We start from the raw sequence: 20463 nt of genomic DNA, 5'->3' as shown, positions 1-20463 counted from the left end.
GCACCGACACAGATATCCTTTTCACTCGTGCATGGTGTAAGCATATTCAACCATGGCGGTCCTTTAGAGAGCTTAAATGGGCCAAGACCTAATTATTTAGAAAGACGTTTTCAGTTATCTATGACCTAACTTGTTTCATGTTTGTCTAGTCTGAGGAAGAATATGGCAAACTGTTATTGAATCTTTTTTGTTTTGGTGTTGTTAATATGTTACGTCATTACATTTTTGATATGTTACATAATTGTAAATGATGGTTAATCGTTTGTGAACACACGGACTTTATCTATCTTTAACATGCGTACGTGTATTTGTGATTTTACAACGAATGATTCAACTTTTAGCATTTTGGAATTATTCAAAAAGGATTTATATGTATATGATCTTGTCAAGATATCTAAAAGGGTCGTTTGTATAAATTTTTCATGTTTTTGAATTCGTTAAGGGTCATAAGACCTATTTAGAGTTTATCTATTGTTTTAATAACTCCATTATATTGAAGCTTCTACTTCCCCAAGAGTCTCTCTTCCATTTTAAGATATTTTCTATATCAGTATGGTCTTTGCCCGATCAAGACTATATATATATCCTTCATACAACTTTTAAGTACTTCACCTTTTTTTTTTGTCAACTTCACTCTTTTCTTACGTCAATTTAAACGCAACTTTAAAGAATGAAATCTTATAACCTAAATGGAATTAAAGTGGGTGATCATAACGTAGGATGCGGATTATGTTATATAAAAGAAATCATATAATATAGCAAAAACTGTCAAATATCTATGACTCATGCCTTACAATCGACGGTTCAGAACTTCAGATTGATAATTCCGAGTTGATGCCTTGATGCAATCTCTCATGAGTCGGTGCACCGTCTCTCCATAGTTATCGCCAATCAAATGGTAGTAAAATTCTCACAAAAACTGATATGAAAGCATGCTATATCCAAACTTTGATTATATATAGTTTCGATCTAATGTTTTTTTTTTTTGTGTTTTCCCTTTTTCGCTACATTATATTCATGTGATGATTATACATTGACGATATTAGCACAAAGTACAAACTGCTAAGCTACAAATTCTAACACTGTTATTTTATAACTATTGTTATAATAATATTTTAAATTATTAAAAAATTATTGATTTTACTACGATGTACTTTTCCAATTAAGAATTAGCAATTATCAGTCTTTTTGCTTATTAAAATGAATTAATGAAGATAAAATTTTAATCCAGTTGCATTAATACATTATTATTACAAAACAACATTCTTTGACACATAGTAATTAAAATTTCATAACAAAAAAATGATAACAACACTCATTAGTTACTATAAAAAGAAGCAGTATATATATATTTTTTTTTCTCCACACATTCATAGATAACTTTTTTTTTTCCATTCATAGATAACTTTTATTTTCCAAAAATTGTTGCAGAATTTTCCAAGTCCTATAATGAACATCTTTATCAAAAATGAGCATTTAAATGAATTTATATTAATTAAAATCTCTAAATCGTACCAAAATAGAGGTCTTTTATCTCTTTTTTTGTTTTTTTAACATATAGTCATATAGATCAATCGATACACAGAAACGAAGTTGGGTTAAACCAAAAAATTGGCTGATTTAAGAAGCATAAAAGAAAGGGAATTTTGGTGAAAATACTCCAAACTAAAGAAGCCAAAAGAGACCAAACATATACAATCAATGAATCAACCCCGATTAAAAAATAATACTATATTAAGTATTTAATGTGCAAATTCAGCAAAATCACCTTTTTTTTTTATTTTACTTTGCTGTATAAATGATTTTTGTTTATCATTCGTAGAACCACGCGCAATTCGGAGGCGCGTGTCATAAAAGACTCGGTTACGACCACTAAACCAAATAAATTGCACACTTTTTGTTTCCAGAAGCAGAATCGATGAAGACTAATTAACATTTGCCTACGCAAACAGAGCCTTAGTAACAAAATAATTAATTAATAAAAATGTTTTAATTAAATACTAAATTAAAACCAAAAAAAAAAAAAAATTAATTTCAGTCTCTCTCTCTCTCTCAATCTTTCAGCTTTCTCGTTCTCCAACCACCGGAAAGAGAGAGAGAAGTTTTAATAAGCACACGAAGATCTCTCTCTCTCTATATCTCTTTCTATCTCTAACGCTCCGCCGCGCCACAATCACTGAGATGCGGCGGTGTAGCAACAACAACACTAGCAAATTCTTTGTGATAAAAACGATGAGGCTTATTCTTCTTCTTACGCTTCTTCTGATCTGTAGTTTCTTCTCTCTTGCTTTTTCCGCCGACTCCGACGATACCGAGACTGGCTCAGTTGTTAAGCGTGATGAGATCAATGGTACCTTCGTTGAGTCCAATGCGACGAGTGCCAAACCTAAGGAAGATAGTTTCGCTGATATGATCGATCGAGCACTTGAGAAAGAGTTTCCTGAGAATGACCAGAACGAAGGTTTCTTTCTCTCTCCCTCTCTCTACTAGATCTTTCATTGTTCTGCATTTTCCCAATTTCTCACGCTTGGTGTAGAGCTAGGGTTTTTGTTTTCAGAGATCAGCTTGTGTTTTGATCTTTCCTCTACTAGGGATTTATCTCCCATTGGTTTAGCTATAAGTGGTCTAGTGTCTATCTCTCTCTCTCTCTCTCTCAATGTGCTCTCACATCTATTGGAAAGTTTCTGTCTTTCTAGGTTTATAGATTTCTCTCTCAGGGCTCGTGGCCTTCCTTTTAGCATTTGATTAAAATACTCATTTCAGTTTTTTTTTTCTGAAATGCTTTTGTTTTTGTTTTTGCAGTTCCTGATCCAGGAAGCTTCAATAATAGTGTTGCTGATCAGCAGGTTGGTAGTTCGAATCTTTGTTTTCGCCAGTTTCATTGTGGCCTATTGCTATCAGCACACTACTCAGTTCTGTCTTTTATTTTTGATTAAGCCATTTGTTATGCTCATTAGGCTGTTCTAGAGACTGTTGCTCGAGTTAAGCCAAAGAAAAATGAAACCAAGACCAAGGAGGAGAAGTGAGTCTTCCTTATGCTTACTTTTACCCTCTTTGGAGTTGATCCTTGCAAGTAGTCGCTGTAGTCTTCTTTTGTTTCGCTGGCTAAAGAAAACTATAACATAACAGTGATTTTATTCTAGATCGTTCTTTAATTTGGATAACGAGAATGGCGTAGAAGATACTCCAAGACTGATAGATAGGAAGGTAAGCTTTAGATAGTCTATATATGGTATGACGAATGTACATCTATCATGCAGCCATGTGTAGAAGTATTCGCGTTAAATAACTTTGCTGTAATTTTAATCCAGGACAACGTTTTTATAATGTCCAATCCAAAATCCAAGTACCCTGTACTGCAGCTAGATTTAAGGTAAGTATAACATTCGTAAGAAAAGTTCTTCATTCGATTACAATTTGTAAGTATCTAACTTACTGTTTTTTTTTTGTTGGGACGTCTCTTAACACGGTACATCTGTAGGCTGATATCAGATTTAGTCGTCGTCATTGTTTCTGCCACTTGTGGTGGAATTGCATTTGCTTGTGCTGGTCAACCGGTTAGTACACACTGCCTTTGCAAAGCTTGTAACTTTCAGTATTATTTTGTTAGAACTGATTATTCACCTTTCCAACATTGTGGAAACGATTTTGTTAGCTTTTGACTGATCAAACGTCAATTAATTTCTACACTACTTCTATGGCAGGTCATTACTGGGTATCTATTGGCAGGATCTGTCATTGGACCGGGTGGGTTGAGCTTTGTTAGTGAAATGGTGCAGGTAGCTTACAACAGCTTTAGTACTTCAAAATTCCTCTTTTGTTGTCTTCATTGTACATTTGGAAGTTTTCATGAGTACCAGATTGCCTGGTTATATAAATGGTTGACAAAGACATGATTTATATTTTTTTTGTGTAGCACAGGTTGAAACAGTAGCTCAGTTTGGTGTTATCTTTCTCCTTTTTGCTTTAGGATTAGAATTTTCTGCAGCGAAGGTTTGCATGTTTCCACCCACTTATATTTGTCAGGTTTCTTTGTTCGAATCGATTGAAACTTTTGAGACAGTTATTGTACTTTTTGGTTACAGCTTCGTGTGGTTCGTGCTGTAGCTATTCCAGGAGGTCTTCTTCAGATATTTTTGTTCATGTGCTTGAGTGGAATAACAGCCTCGGTATGTTCCAAATGTGTAGGAATCAAGTTAAGAAAGAGTTATTAGGATTTTTGTGGTATGAATCATGAATATAGAGTACCTTCGGTTGACTTGGCTGTTTCTTCACTGCAGTTATGTGGCGGTAAACTAACAGAAGGAATTTTCGTAGGAGCATTTCTTTCGATGTCATCAACAGCAGTGGTATATTCTAATTTCCTTTGTGTACTTTTGCATACTTTTGTGGTAGTGAGCGCCTTGCATGTAAATAAATATTTTGACCTTGTTCTACTCTGCTATAATATTTCCCTTGTGCTCACTCTCGACTGTGTTTTACCTTTTCTTTACTGTGTGGGTTATGTTTTCCTAAATTGCTCTTAAGACTTGATTGTTCTTCTTATGTTCTCATTACCTCACCATGATTTTTGTACCAGGTTTTGAAATTTTTGATGGAAAGAAATAGCATAAGTGCTCTACATGGCCAGATAACCGTTGGAACACTTATTCTTCAGGTATTCCAGATCACTCTCAATACAATAGCATCTCTAATATTATTATTGCATGTTTTTCCCCCTCTTATTCTAAACACTGCATTACCTCAAGTAGTATGTTGTATGCAACAATACTTTCATTAGAACTTTAATTTACTGTTTCGAGAATAACCAGGATTGTGCTGTGGGCTTGCTGTTTGCTCTCCTGCCAGTTCTTGGTGGCACATCTGGTGTCCTTCAAGGAGTGTTGTCTATGGCTAAATCGTATGTATTTTTTTCTTCCAGGAATTTCTGTGAAAATATCAACAATACCCTGCTTCCATTGTTCACTTGTTAGGTTTAATAAAACCAAGTTTGTGACCGGGTGGTGATTTCTTTCCAGGTTGGCTATTTTGATTGCTTTTTTGGGTGCTTTGTTTGTATTGTCCCGTACCTGGGTACCTTGGTTTCTAAAACTTATGACAAGTCTCTCTTCTCAGGTATACACAATTTTTTTACTTGCTTCTGTTTTCGTCTTTGAAATGTTTATCATCTTAAGCGTTCTTCAATCTTTGACAGACTAACGAGCTCTATCAGTTGGCCGCTGTAGCATTTTGCTTGCTTGTCGCTTGGGTTAGTCTGATCCCTTTGTTCTTCTTTCTATTGGCTGCTTGCACATGGGTGACTCTCAACTTGTCAGTTCTTAAATCCAGTATCGTTTTGGCTTCTTCAGTGTAGTGACAAGCTAGGTCTAAGTCTTGAGTTGGGTTCCTTTGCGGCAGGAGTGATGATCTCTACAACTGATCTCGCTCAGCATACTCTTGAGCAGGTAGGAATTCGAGATTAACTTTTTCGAACGAGAGGGTCTCTGCCCTTTTTCTATGGCCCATTGTACAAAGATTTTACCAATAGACCTGTTCTGATCGCTTCTATCTCCTTACAGGTGGAACCCATCCGCAATTTTTTTGCAGCGCTATTCCTTGCTAGTATCGGCATGCTGATACATATGCACTTCTTGTGGAACCATGTTGACATTCTGTTAGCAGCTGTGTTACTTGTGATAGTGATAAAGACCGTGGTAGTTGCGATCGTTGTTAAAGTCTTTGGATATAATAATAAAACTGCAGTACTTGTAAGAAGTGAACCCTTCATTTTTTCCCGCTTTCACATTATTCAAAACTTTTGTGGAAAGAGGCCTCACACTTTTCTTTTCTTTTCTATAGGTTGGAATGTCCCTTGCACAGATTGGGGAATTTGCTTTTGTTCTGCTAAGTCGAGCATCTAACCTTCACCTAATTGAGGTAAGCAATAAGCAATAAAAAAACTGCTTCTTTGATAAATTCAATGCTTCATTAGTAAATATGTTAAGCGTATATCTTCCAGACCGTATATGACCATATAATAGCTTTCTCATTATTTGCTTTGGGTGGACTGTGGAGTGATAGTAATGAAGAGCTTTGTGTTTATTTGCAGAGCAAACTGTACCTCCTGCTTCTTGGAACAACAGCCTTGAGCCTGGTACGTGTCTATTTCTTTTGCGCATTGGTCCAGTTCAATTGCAAAATGAATATTGACACGGAAGTTGATTATCAATGAATAGCAGTAGATTTCTCATACTTGAATCAATATTGTGTAGTTAGTATTCTAAGTTAAATTATATAACAGGTAACAACGCCATTGCTATTCAAGTTGATACCAGCCGTTGTACATTTAGGAGTCCTCTTACGGTGGTTCTCTCCCGACAGCTCAACCGAGGTAACTCCAAGTCATCTATCTGTTTCTCTATGGATTTGGCTCAAAACGTAGATTTTGAACATTAATATCTTTACAGATTGGTTTCAAAGGAGAGTTGTATCACTCGGAGAGTGCAAAGCGTATATCTCTGATGATTCAAGGTTCTCTTCACGACTCTTGAAGTTTTGATGATGTTCAGCATAACACGCAAACACCAAGCCACATTTGGTCTCAAGCTAGGCAAAGGCAATGAATGGGAGCTTCCGAAATGTATAGATGCATTGAGATATCAGAAGAAACCCCAAGAGGAACCCTGTATAAAAATCTCTACACGAAGATAATTACAGAGACTTGTAACTTCACTTCCATTTTTTTTTGTTTAATGTTTTGGGATTCTTTTTTCTCGAGTAAAGAAGGTAGGAAGAGGTTATTTTTTAGTTTGTTTTCTTTATTCTTATGCGTTCTGAAAAACAAAATAAGAAACATCTTCAGCGTATTGTAGTCATACAAAGTTAAAACTATCTCTTATACATAGAGTTTTTGAGCTAATCTACGAAGTACAAACACAGATTTAATAAAAGAATATTTGAATTGATACACCAAATATGAGAGGAAAAATACAATGAATCAATGTGTGTTTCTTCTTTAACATTTCGTGGGAACCCGAGTTTTTATTGGCTTTAGCTTTATACCAAGACTCTCTGGAGAAAGAAGCTCTGGTGAAATACATGACGGACTGAGTGGACTACGGGGGCTATCGCTAACCCGACCAGGCCGATACAATCCAAACCCCATGAAAAAGAACTCCATTGGTATCAACATCGCATGTGGTTGCTCTTCTGTCACCATTGATCCACAAGCTTGCACCTGCAATTTAAGACAAAAATACATGTTTCAAGAATCTTAGAGCCTGAATCTTCACGGAGAGAAGCTAAGAGCTACCACAACATTTTTTACGTTAAACCGCATACCTCAACCAAGGCACTGTATTTTCTGTCCAATGCGGTCACCATGTGTAGAGTTTCAGAGTGGAAGGGAGATTGGTCGCCAACAAATATGAGTGTACGGCATTTCAAACTTCTCAATCCATCAGTTAGGTCATGTCTCCTGTTAACTGCTTCCAGAAACCGCATAAGACTACTCCTGTGTCTTTCACCTAGCAGCTGTATAATTATATCATATTATACAACAACGTTATTACCAAGGTGATGAAAAGCTGTTAAATCATCTGGAAACTACTACTAGGTTTAGCACTCACTCTTCTGCATTCATGTACCACATCCCGCTCTGGAACTTCAGAGCTACCACGAGCTTCCTGTTGCGATTAAAAACAAGATTAATCGATAACTATTGAGTCTATGCCGGTTTCCACCAAGGAATCACCAGAAAGATTACCTTACTGAAGTACCGTTGGAGGAAAATATCTTTTAACAGCCCAGACATGCCATAGTAATACAACAAGTTTGACACTACCTGCATAATAATTTTTAACATAGGCTTATTAGTCTGGATGCGAAAAAAGTGTGTGATACTCCCCTTTTGTACAGTCATATAAACTATGATGGGAAGTGAAGAAAAATAAACCTTGTAATAAAACCATTCAGACCATGAGGGCGCTTTGCATAGAGGTGATATAAGAATCAAACCCAAAACTCGGTCTTTATGTTTAATCTGCAACCATAAAACAATCACTGATAAGTAATGAGATATTGTATGAACTTCTGAGAATATAGCTACACATAAATCCTCAAAAGGTCTCAATGAGTACATACAGCAAACAAGGAAAGGATGTAGGCACCAGCAGTGATCCCCATGCACATTACTGCCTCTAGGCTGCAAGAGACATATAGATATTCAGAGGATAATAGCGGAACTATTCTTGTTACGATAGCCCAAAGTTAGAGTGAGAGTTAGCCGAAACATGAATAAATTTTACCTAAAGAAGTTCAATACTTCAAGAATCTGGTCTGCGAGGTCTTCAACAGAAGGCGACGGATCATTGGAACAAACTGGAGCAGCTCCAAACTGCAAAAGCTCTTGTGGATACGATGGAACCCAACACAACGTGAGCAAACAGCAAAGTAGTTACAAAGAAACTAATGAATTGTTTCAAGACAATCAATTTTGCAAACCTCATGCCCTGGGGGACTAATATGGTAAATGCAGAAATTATGGAGCAGTAAGGAGACTGCTTCAGGGCAGAGAAACAATCCTTGGAAACACGACAAATCTAGCAGACATAAATACACACAAGAATCAAAAGTCAGATTATCAAGTGAAAACAAATCATGAACTAAGTGCATATTCCCAACTCTTACAGTTTAGTGCTACATCTGGATAAGTGATCAGTGCTGGTTTTTCTTGATCGCCATAAACTACAACTGAAACCGAACCATGGCAAGTTTTGATATGATGCTCCTGCAAAAGATAAGAAAATGAGCAAGAAATGAGTCAGTCTATATCCAAGTTTACAGAAAAAAGAAACAATGCCACAGGCTCGATTTTAATATGCACACCATTAGCCTTCATCCAGTTTCAGCTCAACATTTACAAACCAGAATATATATATTTTCTTTATTTTTGTTTTTCTCTGAATCATATACAGCTAAGAAAAGGAACATTCCAACTTTGTTCCAGACAAGAAAAAAAATTAAGGTCCTGAAGAGATTCTCCCATGTGCAAGACTCAGAAAAATCAGCACAAGAGATAACTTATGGCTTAAAAAAGTCAGACATTATATATCAATCATGGAGCAAAAAAAGGATAACATTTTTCAACGGAATCTCTTATGAAAGAATCAAAATTAAAAGTAACACCCAACTTGTAGATTTCAGATGAAAAATTCAAAGGGTCGTCATCCATAAGACAAAGTGAAACAACTTTTTTAAGTATCAATGAAGTAATCTCCCAACTTGTACAAAACTAAAATCAAGAACACGATATGACAAATTTTGATTCCAATCAAGAAACTGAAGCTAGAGTTACTAAAAGATTCAAGAAATCAAGGAACAATGGCTAATTTCAATTCAATTGCCCACTGAGTATAGATGCTAAAAACCCAGAAGAGAGAAAACGAAATGTGACGGTTCTACTTACCACAAAAAGTATCAAACTTTAGAGTAAGACACAGGTACAGTAATGGGAGAAAGGAAGTAAATTTGGTAGGTCAATGAGTAAACAAACCTTGCCACCATTGTAGATCTCTTCAATGTCGACTGAGACGTCGTCGTTTAAACCCACCATAGCCTGTGAAACCCCTCAAGACTGCGCTTTTTCTTGCTCTTGCTCTTTCTCTCTCTCTCTCTCTCTATATATATATATCTTGAAATTGAAATTGGAAGATAACAACACAACAATCAAAGTCTTGAGCTTTCTCTTGTGGCTTATTATTATTGCTTTAGATTGTACGCTTCAACGGCTCTTTTAGGCTTTCACTTTGTCTTCTTCTTCAATGGAATGGACCACTATATCTCTCTCTCTGTCTCGATGTCTGTGTCTGTGTCTTTTATAAGCAAAGCCGCGTTTGCCCTTTTAATGGCCCAGCGGTTGGTTAATCAAAATCACTTCCCACCGACGCCGATGACTCTTTACTTCTTTTTTCTTTGTTTTTTTTTGGATTTGCACCGATCTTCAAAACGGCGCCGTTTCTATAATTCCCTAATCATTTTCTCAGTGTATTTATTTATTCACTTTAGTTTCTTTTTTCGTTTATTATTGGGTTGCCGCATTATTCCCCTCTCTACTCTCACCATTATTCCCCGCATTATTCCCGCATTATCAAAATTTCTTATTTGAGGGTTCTTCTTCTCAATCTCTGAGATTTGGGGATTTCTGTGTTATCAATATCGATGTCAATGGCAATCATCGAGTCAGTTTCTCATCAACATGAGCCGGATGATCCCGATTTTGAAATTCCAGATCTTGATAGTGACAAGCAAAGTGAGAAATTCAAACATAAACCTGAAGAAGACAAAACAGAAAGGTATGAGTTTGAGGTAGAGGAAGCTGTAGGAAATTGGGTTGATGAGTGTAAGATTAGTCGCAATTCCATCCCAGATACTTCGGATGAGGATGAGGATCCTGTTATTACAAGAGACAGGAAAATTAGGTTGGGAACAACAAATGATAGGTTAGCTATTGGAAGAACATTCTTCACCGGTTTTGAATTCAAAGAAGTTGTGTTACATTATGCATTGAGGAATATAGCAAATCTGAAACAAACCAGGTGGGAGAAGGAGAAATTAGAGTTTAAGTGTGCTGGGAAGAAGAACTGCTGCTGGAAGGTCTATTGCTCATACGATAATACTAGACTTTTGTGATTGTGAAGACTGTATGTTTAGAGCATACATGTACTCCTAATGGAAAATGCAAGCTCCTTAAAAGACCAGTGATTGCAATGTTGTTTATGGACAAACTGAGGATGCAACCTAAGTACATGCCTCTAGACATTCAAAGGCATATCAAGGAGCAATGGAAAATATCTNCATTACTGCCTCTAGGCTGCAAGAGACATATAGATATTCAGAGGATAATAGCGGAACTATTCTTGTTACGATAGCCCAAAGTTAGAGTGAGAGTTAGCCGAAACATGAATAAATTTTACCTAAAGAAGTTCAATACTTCAAGAATCTGGTCTGCGAGGTCTTCAACAGAAGGCGACGGATCATTGGAACAAACTGGAGCAGCTCCAAACTGCAAAAGCTCTTGTGGATACGATGGAACCCAACACAACGTGAGCAAACAGCAAAGTAGTTACAAAGAAACTAATGAATTGTTTCAAGACAATCAATTTTGCAAACCTCATGCCCTGGGGGACTAATATGGTAAATGCAGAAATTATGGAGCAGTAAGGAGACTGCTTCAGGGCAGAGAAACAATCCTTGGAAACACGACAAATCTAGCAGACATAAATACACACAAGAATCAAAAGTCAGATTATCAAGTGAAAACAAATCATGAACTAAGTGCATATTCCCAACTCTTACAGTTTAGTGCTACATCTGGATAAGTGATCAGTGCTGGTTTTTCTTGATCGCCATAAACTACAACTGAAACCGAACCATGGCAAGTTTTGATATGATGCTCCTGCAAAAGATAAGAAAATGAGCAAGAAATGAGTCAGTCTATATCCAAGTTTACAGAAAAAAGAAACAATGCCACAGGCTCGATTTTAATATGCACACCATTAGCCTTCATCCAGTTTCAGCTCAACATTTACAAACCAGAATATATATATTTTCTTTATTTTTGTTTTTCTCTGAATCATATACAGCTAAGAAAAGGAACATTCCAACTTTGTTCCAGACAAGAAAAAAAATTAAGGTCCTGAAGAGATTCTCCCATGTGCAAGACTCAGAAAAATCAGCACAAGAGATAACTTATGGCTTAAAAAAGTCAGACATTATATATCAATCATGGAGCAAAAAAAGGATAACATTTTTCAACGGAATCTCTTATGAAAGAATCAAAATTAAAAGTAACACCCAACTTGTAGATTTCAGATGAAAAATTCAAAGGGTCGTCATCCATAAGACAAAGTGAAACAACTTTTTTAAGTATCAATGAAGTAATCTCCCAACTTGTACAAAACTAAAATCAAGAACACGATATGACAAATTTTGATTCCAATCAAGAAACTGAAGCTAGAGTTACTAAAAGATTCAAGAAATCAAGGAACAATGGCTAATTTCAATTCAATTGCCCACTGAGTATAGATGCTAAAAACCCAGAAGAGAGAAAACGAAATGTGACGGTTCTACTTACCACAAAAAGTATCAAACTTTAGAGTAAGACACAGGTACAGTAATGGGAGAAAGGAAGTAAATTTGGTAGGTCAATGAGTAAACAAACCTTGCCACCATTGTAGATCTCTTCAATGTCGACTGAGACGTCGTCGTTTAAACCCACCATAGCCTGTGAAACCCCTCAAGACTGCGCTTTTTCTTGCTCTTGCTCTTTCTCTCTCTCTCTCTCTCTATATATATATATCTTGAAATTGAAATTGGAAGATAACAACACAACAATCAAAGTCTTGAGCTTTCTCTTGTGGCTTATTATTATTGCTTTAGATTGTACGCTTCAACGGCTCTTTTAGGCTTTCACTTTGTCTTCTTCTTCAATGGAATGGACCACTATATCTCTCTCTCTGTCTCGATGTCTGTGTCTGTGTCTTTTATAAGCAAAGCCGCGTTTGCCCTTTTAATGGCCCAGCGGTTGGTTAATCAAAATCACTTCCCACCGACGCCGATGACTCTTTACTTCTTTTTTCTTTGTTTTTTTTTGGATTTGCACCGATCTTCAAAACGGCGCCGTTTCTATAATTCCCTAATCATTTTCTCAGTGTATTTATTTATTCACTTTAGTTTCTTTTTTCGTTTATTATTGGGTTGCCGCATTATTCCCCTCTCTACTCTCACCATTATTCCCCGCATTATTCCCGCATTATCAAAATTTCTTATTTGAGGGTTCTTCTTCTCAATCTCTGAGATTTGGGGATTTCTGTGTTATCAATATCGATGTCAATGGCAATCATCGAGTCAGTTTCTCATCAACATGAGCCGGATGATCCCGATTTTGAAATTCCAGATCTTGATAGTGACAAGCAAAGTGAGAAATTCAAACATAAACCTGAAGAAGACAAAACAGAAAGGTATGAGTTTGAGGTAGAGGAAGCTGTAGGAAATTGGGTTGATGAGTGTAAGATTAGTCGCAATTCCATCCCAGATACTTCGGATGAGGATGAGGATCCTGTTATTACAAGAGACAGGAAAATTAGGTTGGGAACAACAAATGATAGGTTAGCTATTGGAAGAACATTCTTCACCGGTTTTGAATTCAAAGAAGTTGTGTTACATTATGCATTGAGGAATATAGCAAATCTGAAACAAACCAGGTGGGAGAAGGAGAAATTAGAGTTTAAGTGTGCTGGGAAGAAGAACTGCTGCTGGAAGGTCTATTGCTCATACGATAATACTAGACTTTTGTGATTGTGAAGACTGTATGTTTAGAGCATACATGTACTCCTAATGGAAAATGCAAGCTCCTTAAAAGACCAGTGATTGCAATGTTGTTTATGGACAAACTGAGGATGCAACCTAAGTACATGCCTCTAGACATTCAAAGGCATATCAAGGAGCAATGGAAAATATCTAGTACTATTGGACAATGTCAGACCGGAAGACTTATAGCACTCAAGTGGTTAAAAGATGAATATGATCAGCAATTCGCTCACCTCCGAGGATATGTTGCTGAAATCATAAGCTCCAACCCGGGATCTACTGCCATTGTTGATACTATAACTGATGGTGTTGGAAATCATGTCTTCAATCGGATATATGTGTGTCTTGCAGCAATGAAGAATGCATTCTACTTTTGCAGATCACTCATTGGGATAGATGGAACCTTCTTGAAGCATGCAGTTAAAGGTTGTCTTTTCACCGCTATTGCTCATGATGCAAACAACCAGATTTACCCCATAGCTTGGGCAACGGTTCAAACTGAGAATAGAGACAATTGGCTTTGGTTTCTAAATCAGCTGAAGGTTGACTTGAATCTCAAAGATGGCACTGCTTATGTTATTATATCAGATCGATGCAAGGTAAACATTATTTCTTTATAATCTAGTTTGTGTTAGTTTGACTTATAGTTTATGACTATTAGCTTCTGTTTTTTTTTTGGTAGGGATTGTTTAGTGCAGTTAAAACAGCATTGCCAAATGCTGAACACAGACCTTGTGTGAAGCATATAGTAGAAAACTTGAAGAAGAAACATGCAAATAAGGATTTATTGAAGAAGCATGTATGGAACTTAGCTTGGAGTTATAGCTATGAAGAATACAAGACTAACTTGGCAATGTTAAGAGCTTATAATATATCTTTGTATGAAGATGTCATGAAGGAGAACCCAAAGTCTTGGTGTAGAGCATTTTTCATTCTCGGCAATTTTTGTGAAGATGTGGACAACAATGCAACAGAATCGTTTAATGCAACAGTTGTCAAAGCTAGAGCAAAATCATTGGTTCCTATGATGGAAACAATACGAAGACAAGCAATGACAAGAATAAGTAAGAGAAAGGCAAAGATTGGCAGATGGAAGAAAAATATATTTGAGTATGTTTCAGATATTCTGGCTGAGGAGGAAGAAGATGCTTTGAGATGTGAAGTCACCAAAGGGACACATGGGCAGTTTGAGGTTTGGGTTGATGGGAACTCAAACTCTGTGAATTTGACTACTAAATTATGGGATTGCTCATGCTGCAAGTGGCAAATCACAGGGATTCCATGTGAACATGTCTATGCAGCAATAATGGATATCGGTAAGGATGTGGAAGATTTTGTAGTTCCAATGTTTAGTACTCAAGTGTGGAAAGAACAGTATGATACAGCGCCAAGTCCAGTTAGAGGGCAACGTTATTGGATGACCAATGATTACGTTTTAATAACCGCACCTCCAGAACCAAATCCACCAGGAAGAAAGAAAGGGCAGAAGAAGAATTATAATCGGATCAAGAGTCCACTCGAGTCACCCAAGAAGAAAAAGTAGAAAAAGATGGACATGTGGTTCTTAAATTAGGACGGAAAGGAAGAACAATGCACTGCAAATTATGTGGTGAAGCAGGACATAATGCCGCTGGATGTAAAAAATTTCCAAGGGAGAAGAAGCCTAGGAAGAAGAGTAAGAAGAATATGGAAATAACTCTGTTTGCTGAGGTATGTTTTCTCTCAGGTTGTTGATATTTTGGATCTGTTTCCAAATGTATAATGGTTCTCTTTACTGATTGTTGATTGTTTCTCAGCAAGGTGGATCTTCATCTAAGAAAAAGAAGAGTAAAAAGAAGAGTAAGAAATCATAACCATCATTTGTCTTCTCCTCACAAACCAAAAGCAAACTGATATAGATTGTCTCAACATGATACAACAACTAGATTATGATGAAAACAAAAGCATAACCATCATTTGTCTTCAAAGCTTACTTAGACTACATAAACATGATACAACAACTAGATTCTTCCCCATAGCCATACAAGTTCACCTCCTATTACAACAACAATACCAATTGTCTTCAAAGCTGAACTAGCCATCTTATCTTCAATCTTCTTAACCATATTTTCCTCAAGCTTCTTCAACATTTCCTTTTGGAGATCCAAATTTTGAATCACATTTATCCTCAAGTCACTCAGATCCTTTTCAATTCTCTTAAGCTTCCCATTGACCTTCTGAATTTCTTCTACCAATGCCTCATCAACCCATTTGAATAAATGCTCCTCATTCGATCTCTATTTAACAAAAAATTTACTTTAACCCCCATCTCATAACAATGAACAATTAAATTAAATATCAAATTATCACCTTCAATGCAATCGAGCATCTATAGAATATACGGTATGGGTTTTCCTTTGTCTTTGATGTGAATGTGATGGTCTCTTGACCACACCAGCACCTGCAACTTGTCGGAATTTCTGGAGGGGAAAATCGATGTGCTGAACGGTATGAACTCGATGAGTCGCTCATGATTATTAGAAAGATAAACCCTAAATCCCCAAATCATGTTTTTGTCGAATAAGAAGAAGAAGAAGAAGAAGAAGAAGAAGAAGAAGAGAAACGATGTCGTCTTATTTGTCGGGTTATTTGGATTAAACGGGTAAACGTGATTGTGATTGGGTTAAGCGCGATTTTGTGGTTTGATCGGGTTTAGCAGCTGGGATTATCGATTTCAATTGGAGGTATATGAATTAGGATAAAAACATAAGTTCATGTAGCTAAATTAAGAATTAACTTTTTTGTGTTGTTATTTTCAAAGGCTAAAAGTTTGTGTTGGAAAAGTGAGAATGGTGAGAGTAGAGGGGGGAATAATGCGGCAACCCTTTATTATTTATTCAGTAGAAGTTTTGTCTTTTAAAAGTTCTGATTGGTCATATGACTCATATCTTCATAGTTCCCTTTATTCATCCTAAACATAATTTTATGTAATAGAGATTAGTTTTATTATATGAGATTTTGTCAAATTTTCGAGCCCAACAAAAAAAAAGAGTAAGAAAAAATTATCAGTTTACTAATAAAATTTTAAGTTATGTTAGATTAATAACTTTGCAATCTTATATTTTTTTCCACTATTGATCTATATTTATGTAAAGAAATTTTAACATGATACAAAAAATATATAGGGTGTCTTCTACAACTTTTATTTTAGATTCAATCTTTCACATTCTTTCTTTCTTACAATTCGGTTGAACATAAAATCGTTCACGATTGGCATAACGTTACAGTTCCTTTAGTCACAGTTGGGAATTTGAGTTATATACCTCGGCTAGAGCTCTCTTAAATATTTCTTTTTGAATACTGTTATTTATTTCTTTTTATTTTGTTAAAATATACTATTATTTATTTTATTCAAGATGGATTTCTTTTACGAATGCCTAAGGTAACTTTATTTATGAGTCGAAATTTGAATTTAAGTAACAGTGAAACTTCTTTTACAAAGTTATGCATTTTTGCTTGTTTCTCAAAAACTTCTTTTTTAAAAGTCATACGAAAGTCAGCCCAACGAGGATGAACCATGACCATGACCCGACGAAGCACACATGACACATCCCATTTCATTTCATGCCACTACAAGAAAACAAGCGATTTACGACTGCACTAATAGTAACTAAATAGTCGCCACTTCATACATAACGACTAAGTTACGACTAATAACTGTTGTCGTAAATCGATAGTCGGTATGGAAATTCAGTCCTAACATAGTCGGTAAATTCGTCGTAAAAGTAGTTGTAAGTTTGTTGTTAATTTTTACGACTATTTAATGACAATGTTACGATTAATAAAATGTGAACAGAAGTAATTTACGATTAGTTTGAGAATAGTTGTGATTGCGTCGTTAAATTATGCGACTACGTAGCTACTATTGGGTGACTATTTGACGACTATGTTACGACGACTTTAAGCTAGATTTAATGACTGGTTTAACGACTATAGTGATTAAAACCATAATTGTTTTGTTTTGTTTTATAATTCGAATTTCTAATCAAAGAGAAACCTAAAATTCACATTTTTAATAACCAAAAGTTCACCACAACAGTAATATGTTCACATTTTGAGTCGCCGGCGTAAAGTTGTATTGAGGAGGTAGAGGGTTGACTTTTCTCACCTTCGACGGAGGGTTAGAGCTAGAGCTGTCAAACGGGCATACCCGCATCCGCCTGGATAGACCCGCGATGGACTGCATCTTCCTTTAGACCGCAGCGGGTCACCCGCTATGACCGCGGACAGATAAACCAATGTCCGAACCCGTCCTGCAAAGACCATTGAGTATGCGGACCAGCCGCGGGCATTATAGTTTCAATGTACTATCATTTTAGATATGTTACTTGCTAAAACAGATTAACCATGTCCATCATACATTGAACATGAATCTGAAACATTCAAACTCAAACAAACCTGAAAAACGATTCTCAAACTAAACATGAAAAATATAACCAAAAACCTGCAGTTTTTAAAAAAAACATAACCTGCAGTTTTTAAAAGAACTGAGACCTGCAGAGTGTAGTAGTTTAAAACCAAAACCAAAGCTGAACTTAAAACTCAAACACTTAAAATCTGAAACATACAAAATCTGAAACAATGGAACCAAAGCTAAACTTTAAACTCAAAGACTTCAAAGACTGAAACAAAACTAAAACTCAATGTCACAAACTAAAATCTAAAACTGAAGTACTAAACTGAAACCCAGAAATAATTTCAAACTGGAACTTAAGTTGTTTCTTCTTCATCAACAATCGATTGGAAAGAAGGTAATGCCTCATCTTCACCAATTAATCCTTTCTCCTCCTCTACAGATTTCAAAAATAAAAAACAAGTTAATACACTATCTAAGATTGTAAAATTGAAAACTTATGAAACACATTTGCTTACCATTTTCATATGCTTCAAAACCTTTTAACCAATTGCGACTGCATATTAATGCTTGAACATTTTTTGGGAGAAGACAACTTCTATACTTGTTCGAAACTCTAGCTCCAATGCTAAAGGAGGATTCAGAGGCTATTGTTGTGATAGGAATACTAAGAAGATCACAAGCCATGGAAGCCAATTCTTCATAGCGCTGAGAGTTATCTTTCCAATACTTTAGAATATCTAAACTCTCAAAATTCTTCATGTTTATTGCTGGTTCATCAAGATACATTTGTAAGGACATCTTTCCACTAGCAACAACAGTCTCCTTTCGAAAGGCTAAGAAATCCTGCATAAGAAACAATAAGAATTAAGAAACTGAAACTTTAAAACCAAAACTGCAATTTTTTATAAAACCAGAACTTGAAATACAAAAACCTGCAATTCAAAATACCAAAACCTGCAGTTTTTTTATAAAACCAGAACTTGAAACTTAAAAAATTAAAACCTGCAGGTTTTAAAAAACCAGAACCTGGAATTTTTTGAAAAACTAGAACTTATAAAAACAGCGATTGAAACTAGATTTGTTCAAAACTTATCAGAACCTGCAGCTTTTTATAAAAACAGAACCTGAAACAGAGAATGAACACTTGTTCAAAACTAGAACCTGCAGTTTATTATAAAACCAGAACTTGAAATACCAAAACCTGCAATTCAAATCGGGCCAAAACCTGCAGTTTTTTATAAAACCAGAACTTGAAACTTAAAAACTAAAAACCTGCAGGTTTTAAAAACCAGAACCTGCAATTTTTGAAAAACTAGAATTTATAAAAACAGAGACTGAAACTAGAATTGTTCAAAACTTATTAGAACCTGCAGTTTTTTATAAAACCAGAACCTGAGACAGAGACTGAATACTTATTCAAAACCAGAACCTGCAGTTTTTTATACCAACAGAGAATTTAGGAGTGCTTACATCGTAATTGCTGAAGTTTCCTCTTTGTCCTTATTGTCATCTCTGTGGTAATCTGTTTCACGTGTTTCTAGAGATTGTGATGCAAAAACTAACTTTTTCTTATATGATTCAAACAAAATAGTTACTTTATTTTTCAAGTGTTCAATCTTCTGTTGACAAGAACTTTTATCAAGTTTACCAAAACAATAGTTTGCAAGTGTTAGCTTCAACCTTGGATCAAGCACTGTAGTCATTGCAAATAGATCACTTACTTCTTCCCAGTACTTATCAAACTTCTCCTTCATGGGTACAATTATGATCCTAATAACTTCATCTTCACTAAACTCATTCACTGTCAACCAATTATTGATCTTCCAAACTTGCATGAAGTATAAGTTGGAAGTTGGATATGTTGAACCTGAAATAAGAGTAGTAACATGATCAAACGGCTCCAACAAATCACACAGACTATTGAGTCGTTTCCATTTATCTTCTGTATGAAAAAACTTATAGTTTTTCCCATCAATAACTTTGAGATTAGCAAATGCAGTTCTATACTTGAGAGCCCTATCAAGCATCTTGTATGTTGAGTTCCATCTTGTTTGCACATCCAACAACAAACCAGCTTTATGCTTTATACCAACATATTCCACACATTTTGCAAATAGTACCTCCCGGTGTTCTGATCTTTGAACATACTTGATACTCTTTCTGATTTTTTCCAACGAATTACCAATTACACAACAAATCGTTTCGCAACAGAAGCTGATTTTTCACCATCTCGTGCATTGTATCGTTGTTAGTAGCATTGTCTAAAGTAAGTGAGAACACTTTTTTTCAATCCCCCATTCCTTCAGTTTCTCAAGCATCTCCATAGCTAAGTGTGTACATGTATGTGGAGGTGGTACAGCACAAAATGCTAGAATTTTGTTGTTCAGCTTCCAATTCTTGTCAATGTAATGTGCTGTTAAACACATGTATCCCTCCTGCGTGATTGTAGACCATAAATCAGAAGTGAGACTAATCCTTCCAGGAAGATTAGCTAATTCTCGCTTTGAATTCTCTGCTTCATTTTCATAAAAGTTGTAAACATCGGCTGCCGCTGTGTTTCTGCTGATAAATTTCACATCTTCATTCAAGTACTTCCAAATCGATCTTACTCTCTCATACTCAACATAAGCAAATGGGAGATCATGCTGAATGATACATTTTGCTATCATTTCCCGAAAAACCATATGATCTATCTTCCTAGCTTGCAACCTTGCTTCTGA

At 35.9% G+C, this 20463-nt stretch overlaps 5 protein-coding genes across 9 annotated transcripts; 2 read left to right on the top strand and 3 right to left on the bottom strand.

Moving 5' to 3' along the window:
• Positions 2041-6786, top strand: LOC104766876 (K(+) efflux antiporter 4-like). Its single transcript, XM_010490844.2, has 20 exons — positions 2041-2461; positions 2803-2846; positions 2958-3022; positions 3144-3207; positions 3312-3373; positions 3482-3557; positions 3705-3779; positions 3922-3993; positions 4086-4169; positions 4281-4349; positions 4580-4657; positions 4812-4900; positions 5019-5115; positions 5195-5248; positions 5349-5444; positions 5559-5747; positions 5839-5916; positions 6089-6133; positions 6281-6370; positions 6447-6786. Exons 1-20 carry the CDS (start codon positions 2182-2184, stop codon positions 6528-6530), a joined length of 1791 nt encoding a protein of 596 aa, XP_010489146.1. The 5' UTR covers positions 2041-2181; the 3' UTR covers positions 6531-6786.
• LOC104766877 (pollen-specific protein SF21) lies at positions 6837-12551 on the bottom strand. 4 transcript variants are annotated; one of them, XM_010490847.2, is made up of 10 exons: positions 12200-12551; positions 11335-11434; positions 11149-11246; positions 10953-11041; positions 8122-8182; positions 7934-8020; positions 7745-7822; positions 7608-7664; positions 7321-7512; positions 6837-7216 (listed from the first exon to the last, which is right to left on the bottom strand). In XM_010490847.2, the coding sequence occupies exons 1-10, from the start codon at positions 12257-12259 to the stop codon at positions 6995-6997; spliced, it is 1044 nt and encodes a 347-aa protein (XP_010489149.1). In that variant the 5' UTR covers positions 12260-12551; the 3' UTR covers positions 6837-6994. The 4 variants fall into 4 exon arrangements, with proteins under 4 accessions (XP_010489149.1, XP_019097074.1, XP_010489148.1 ...); XM_019241529.1 differs by lacking the exon at positions 12200-12551 and adding an exon at positions 11533-11602; XM_010490846.2 differs by lacking the exons at positions 10953-11041; positions 11149-11246; positions 11335-11434; positions 12200-12551 and adding exons at positions 8286-8374; positions 8482-8579; positions 8668-8767; positions 9533-9881.
• Positions 12752-15227, top strand: LOC104766878. Of its 2 annotated transcripts, XR_002036755.1 has the most exons (3): positions 12752-13946; positions 14030-15057; positions 15144-15227. XR_002036755.1 is itself a non-coding variant. In XM_010490850.2 (2 exons), the coding sequence occupies exons 1-2, from the start codon at positions 13413-13415 to the stop codon at positions 14888-14890; spliced, it is 1395 nt and encodes a 464-aa protein (XP_010489152.1). In that variant the 5' UTR covers positions 12752-13412; the 3' UTR covers positions 14891-15107. The 2 variants fall into 2 exon arrangements, 1 of the variants encoding a protein (XP_010489152.1); XM_010490850.2 differs by lacking the exon at positions 15144-15227 and having other exon boundaries at positions 14030-15107.
• Positions 15193-16169, bottom strand: LOC104766875 (uncharacterized protein At4g04775-like). Its single transcript, XM_010490843.2, has 2 exons — positions 15697-16169; positions 15193-15623 (listed from the first exon to the last, which is right to left on the bottom strand). Exons 1-2 carry the CDS (start codon positions 15856-15858, stop codon positions 15348-15350), a joined length of 438 nt encoding a protein of 145 aa, XP_010489145.1. The 5' UTR covers positions 15859-16169; the 3' UTR covers positions 15193-15347.
• On the bottom strand, positions 18097-20412 carry LOC104768068 (zinc finger BED domain-containing protein RICESLEEPER 3-like). The gene is made up of 7 exons (XM_019240969.1): positions 20024-20412; positions 19339-19903; positions 19111-19172; positions 19033-19038; positions 18905-18968; positions 18259-18586; positions 18097-18176 (listed from the first exon to the last, which is right to left on the bottom strand). The coding sequence occupies exons 1-7, from the start codon at positions 20410-20412 to the stop codon at positions 18097-18099; spliced, it is 1494 nt and encodes a 497-aa protein (XP_019096514.1).

The sequence above is a fragment of the Camelina sativa genome, chromosome 19 (assembly GCF_000633955.1).
Source record: "Camelina sativa cultivar DH55 chromosome 19, Cs, whole genome shotgun sequence".
In the NCBI taxonomy this organism is placed as follows: Eukaryota; Viridiplantae; Streptophyta; class Magnoliopsida; order Brassicales; family Brassicaceae; genus Camelina; species Camelina sativa.
The sequence above is the reverse complement of the archived record's forward strand: the minus strand, read 5'-3'. Positions and strand labels throughout refer to the sequence as shown.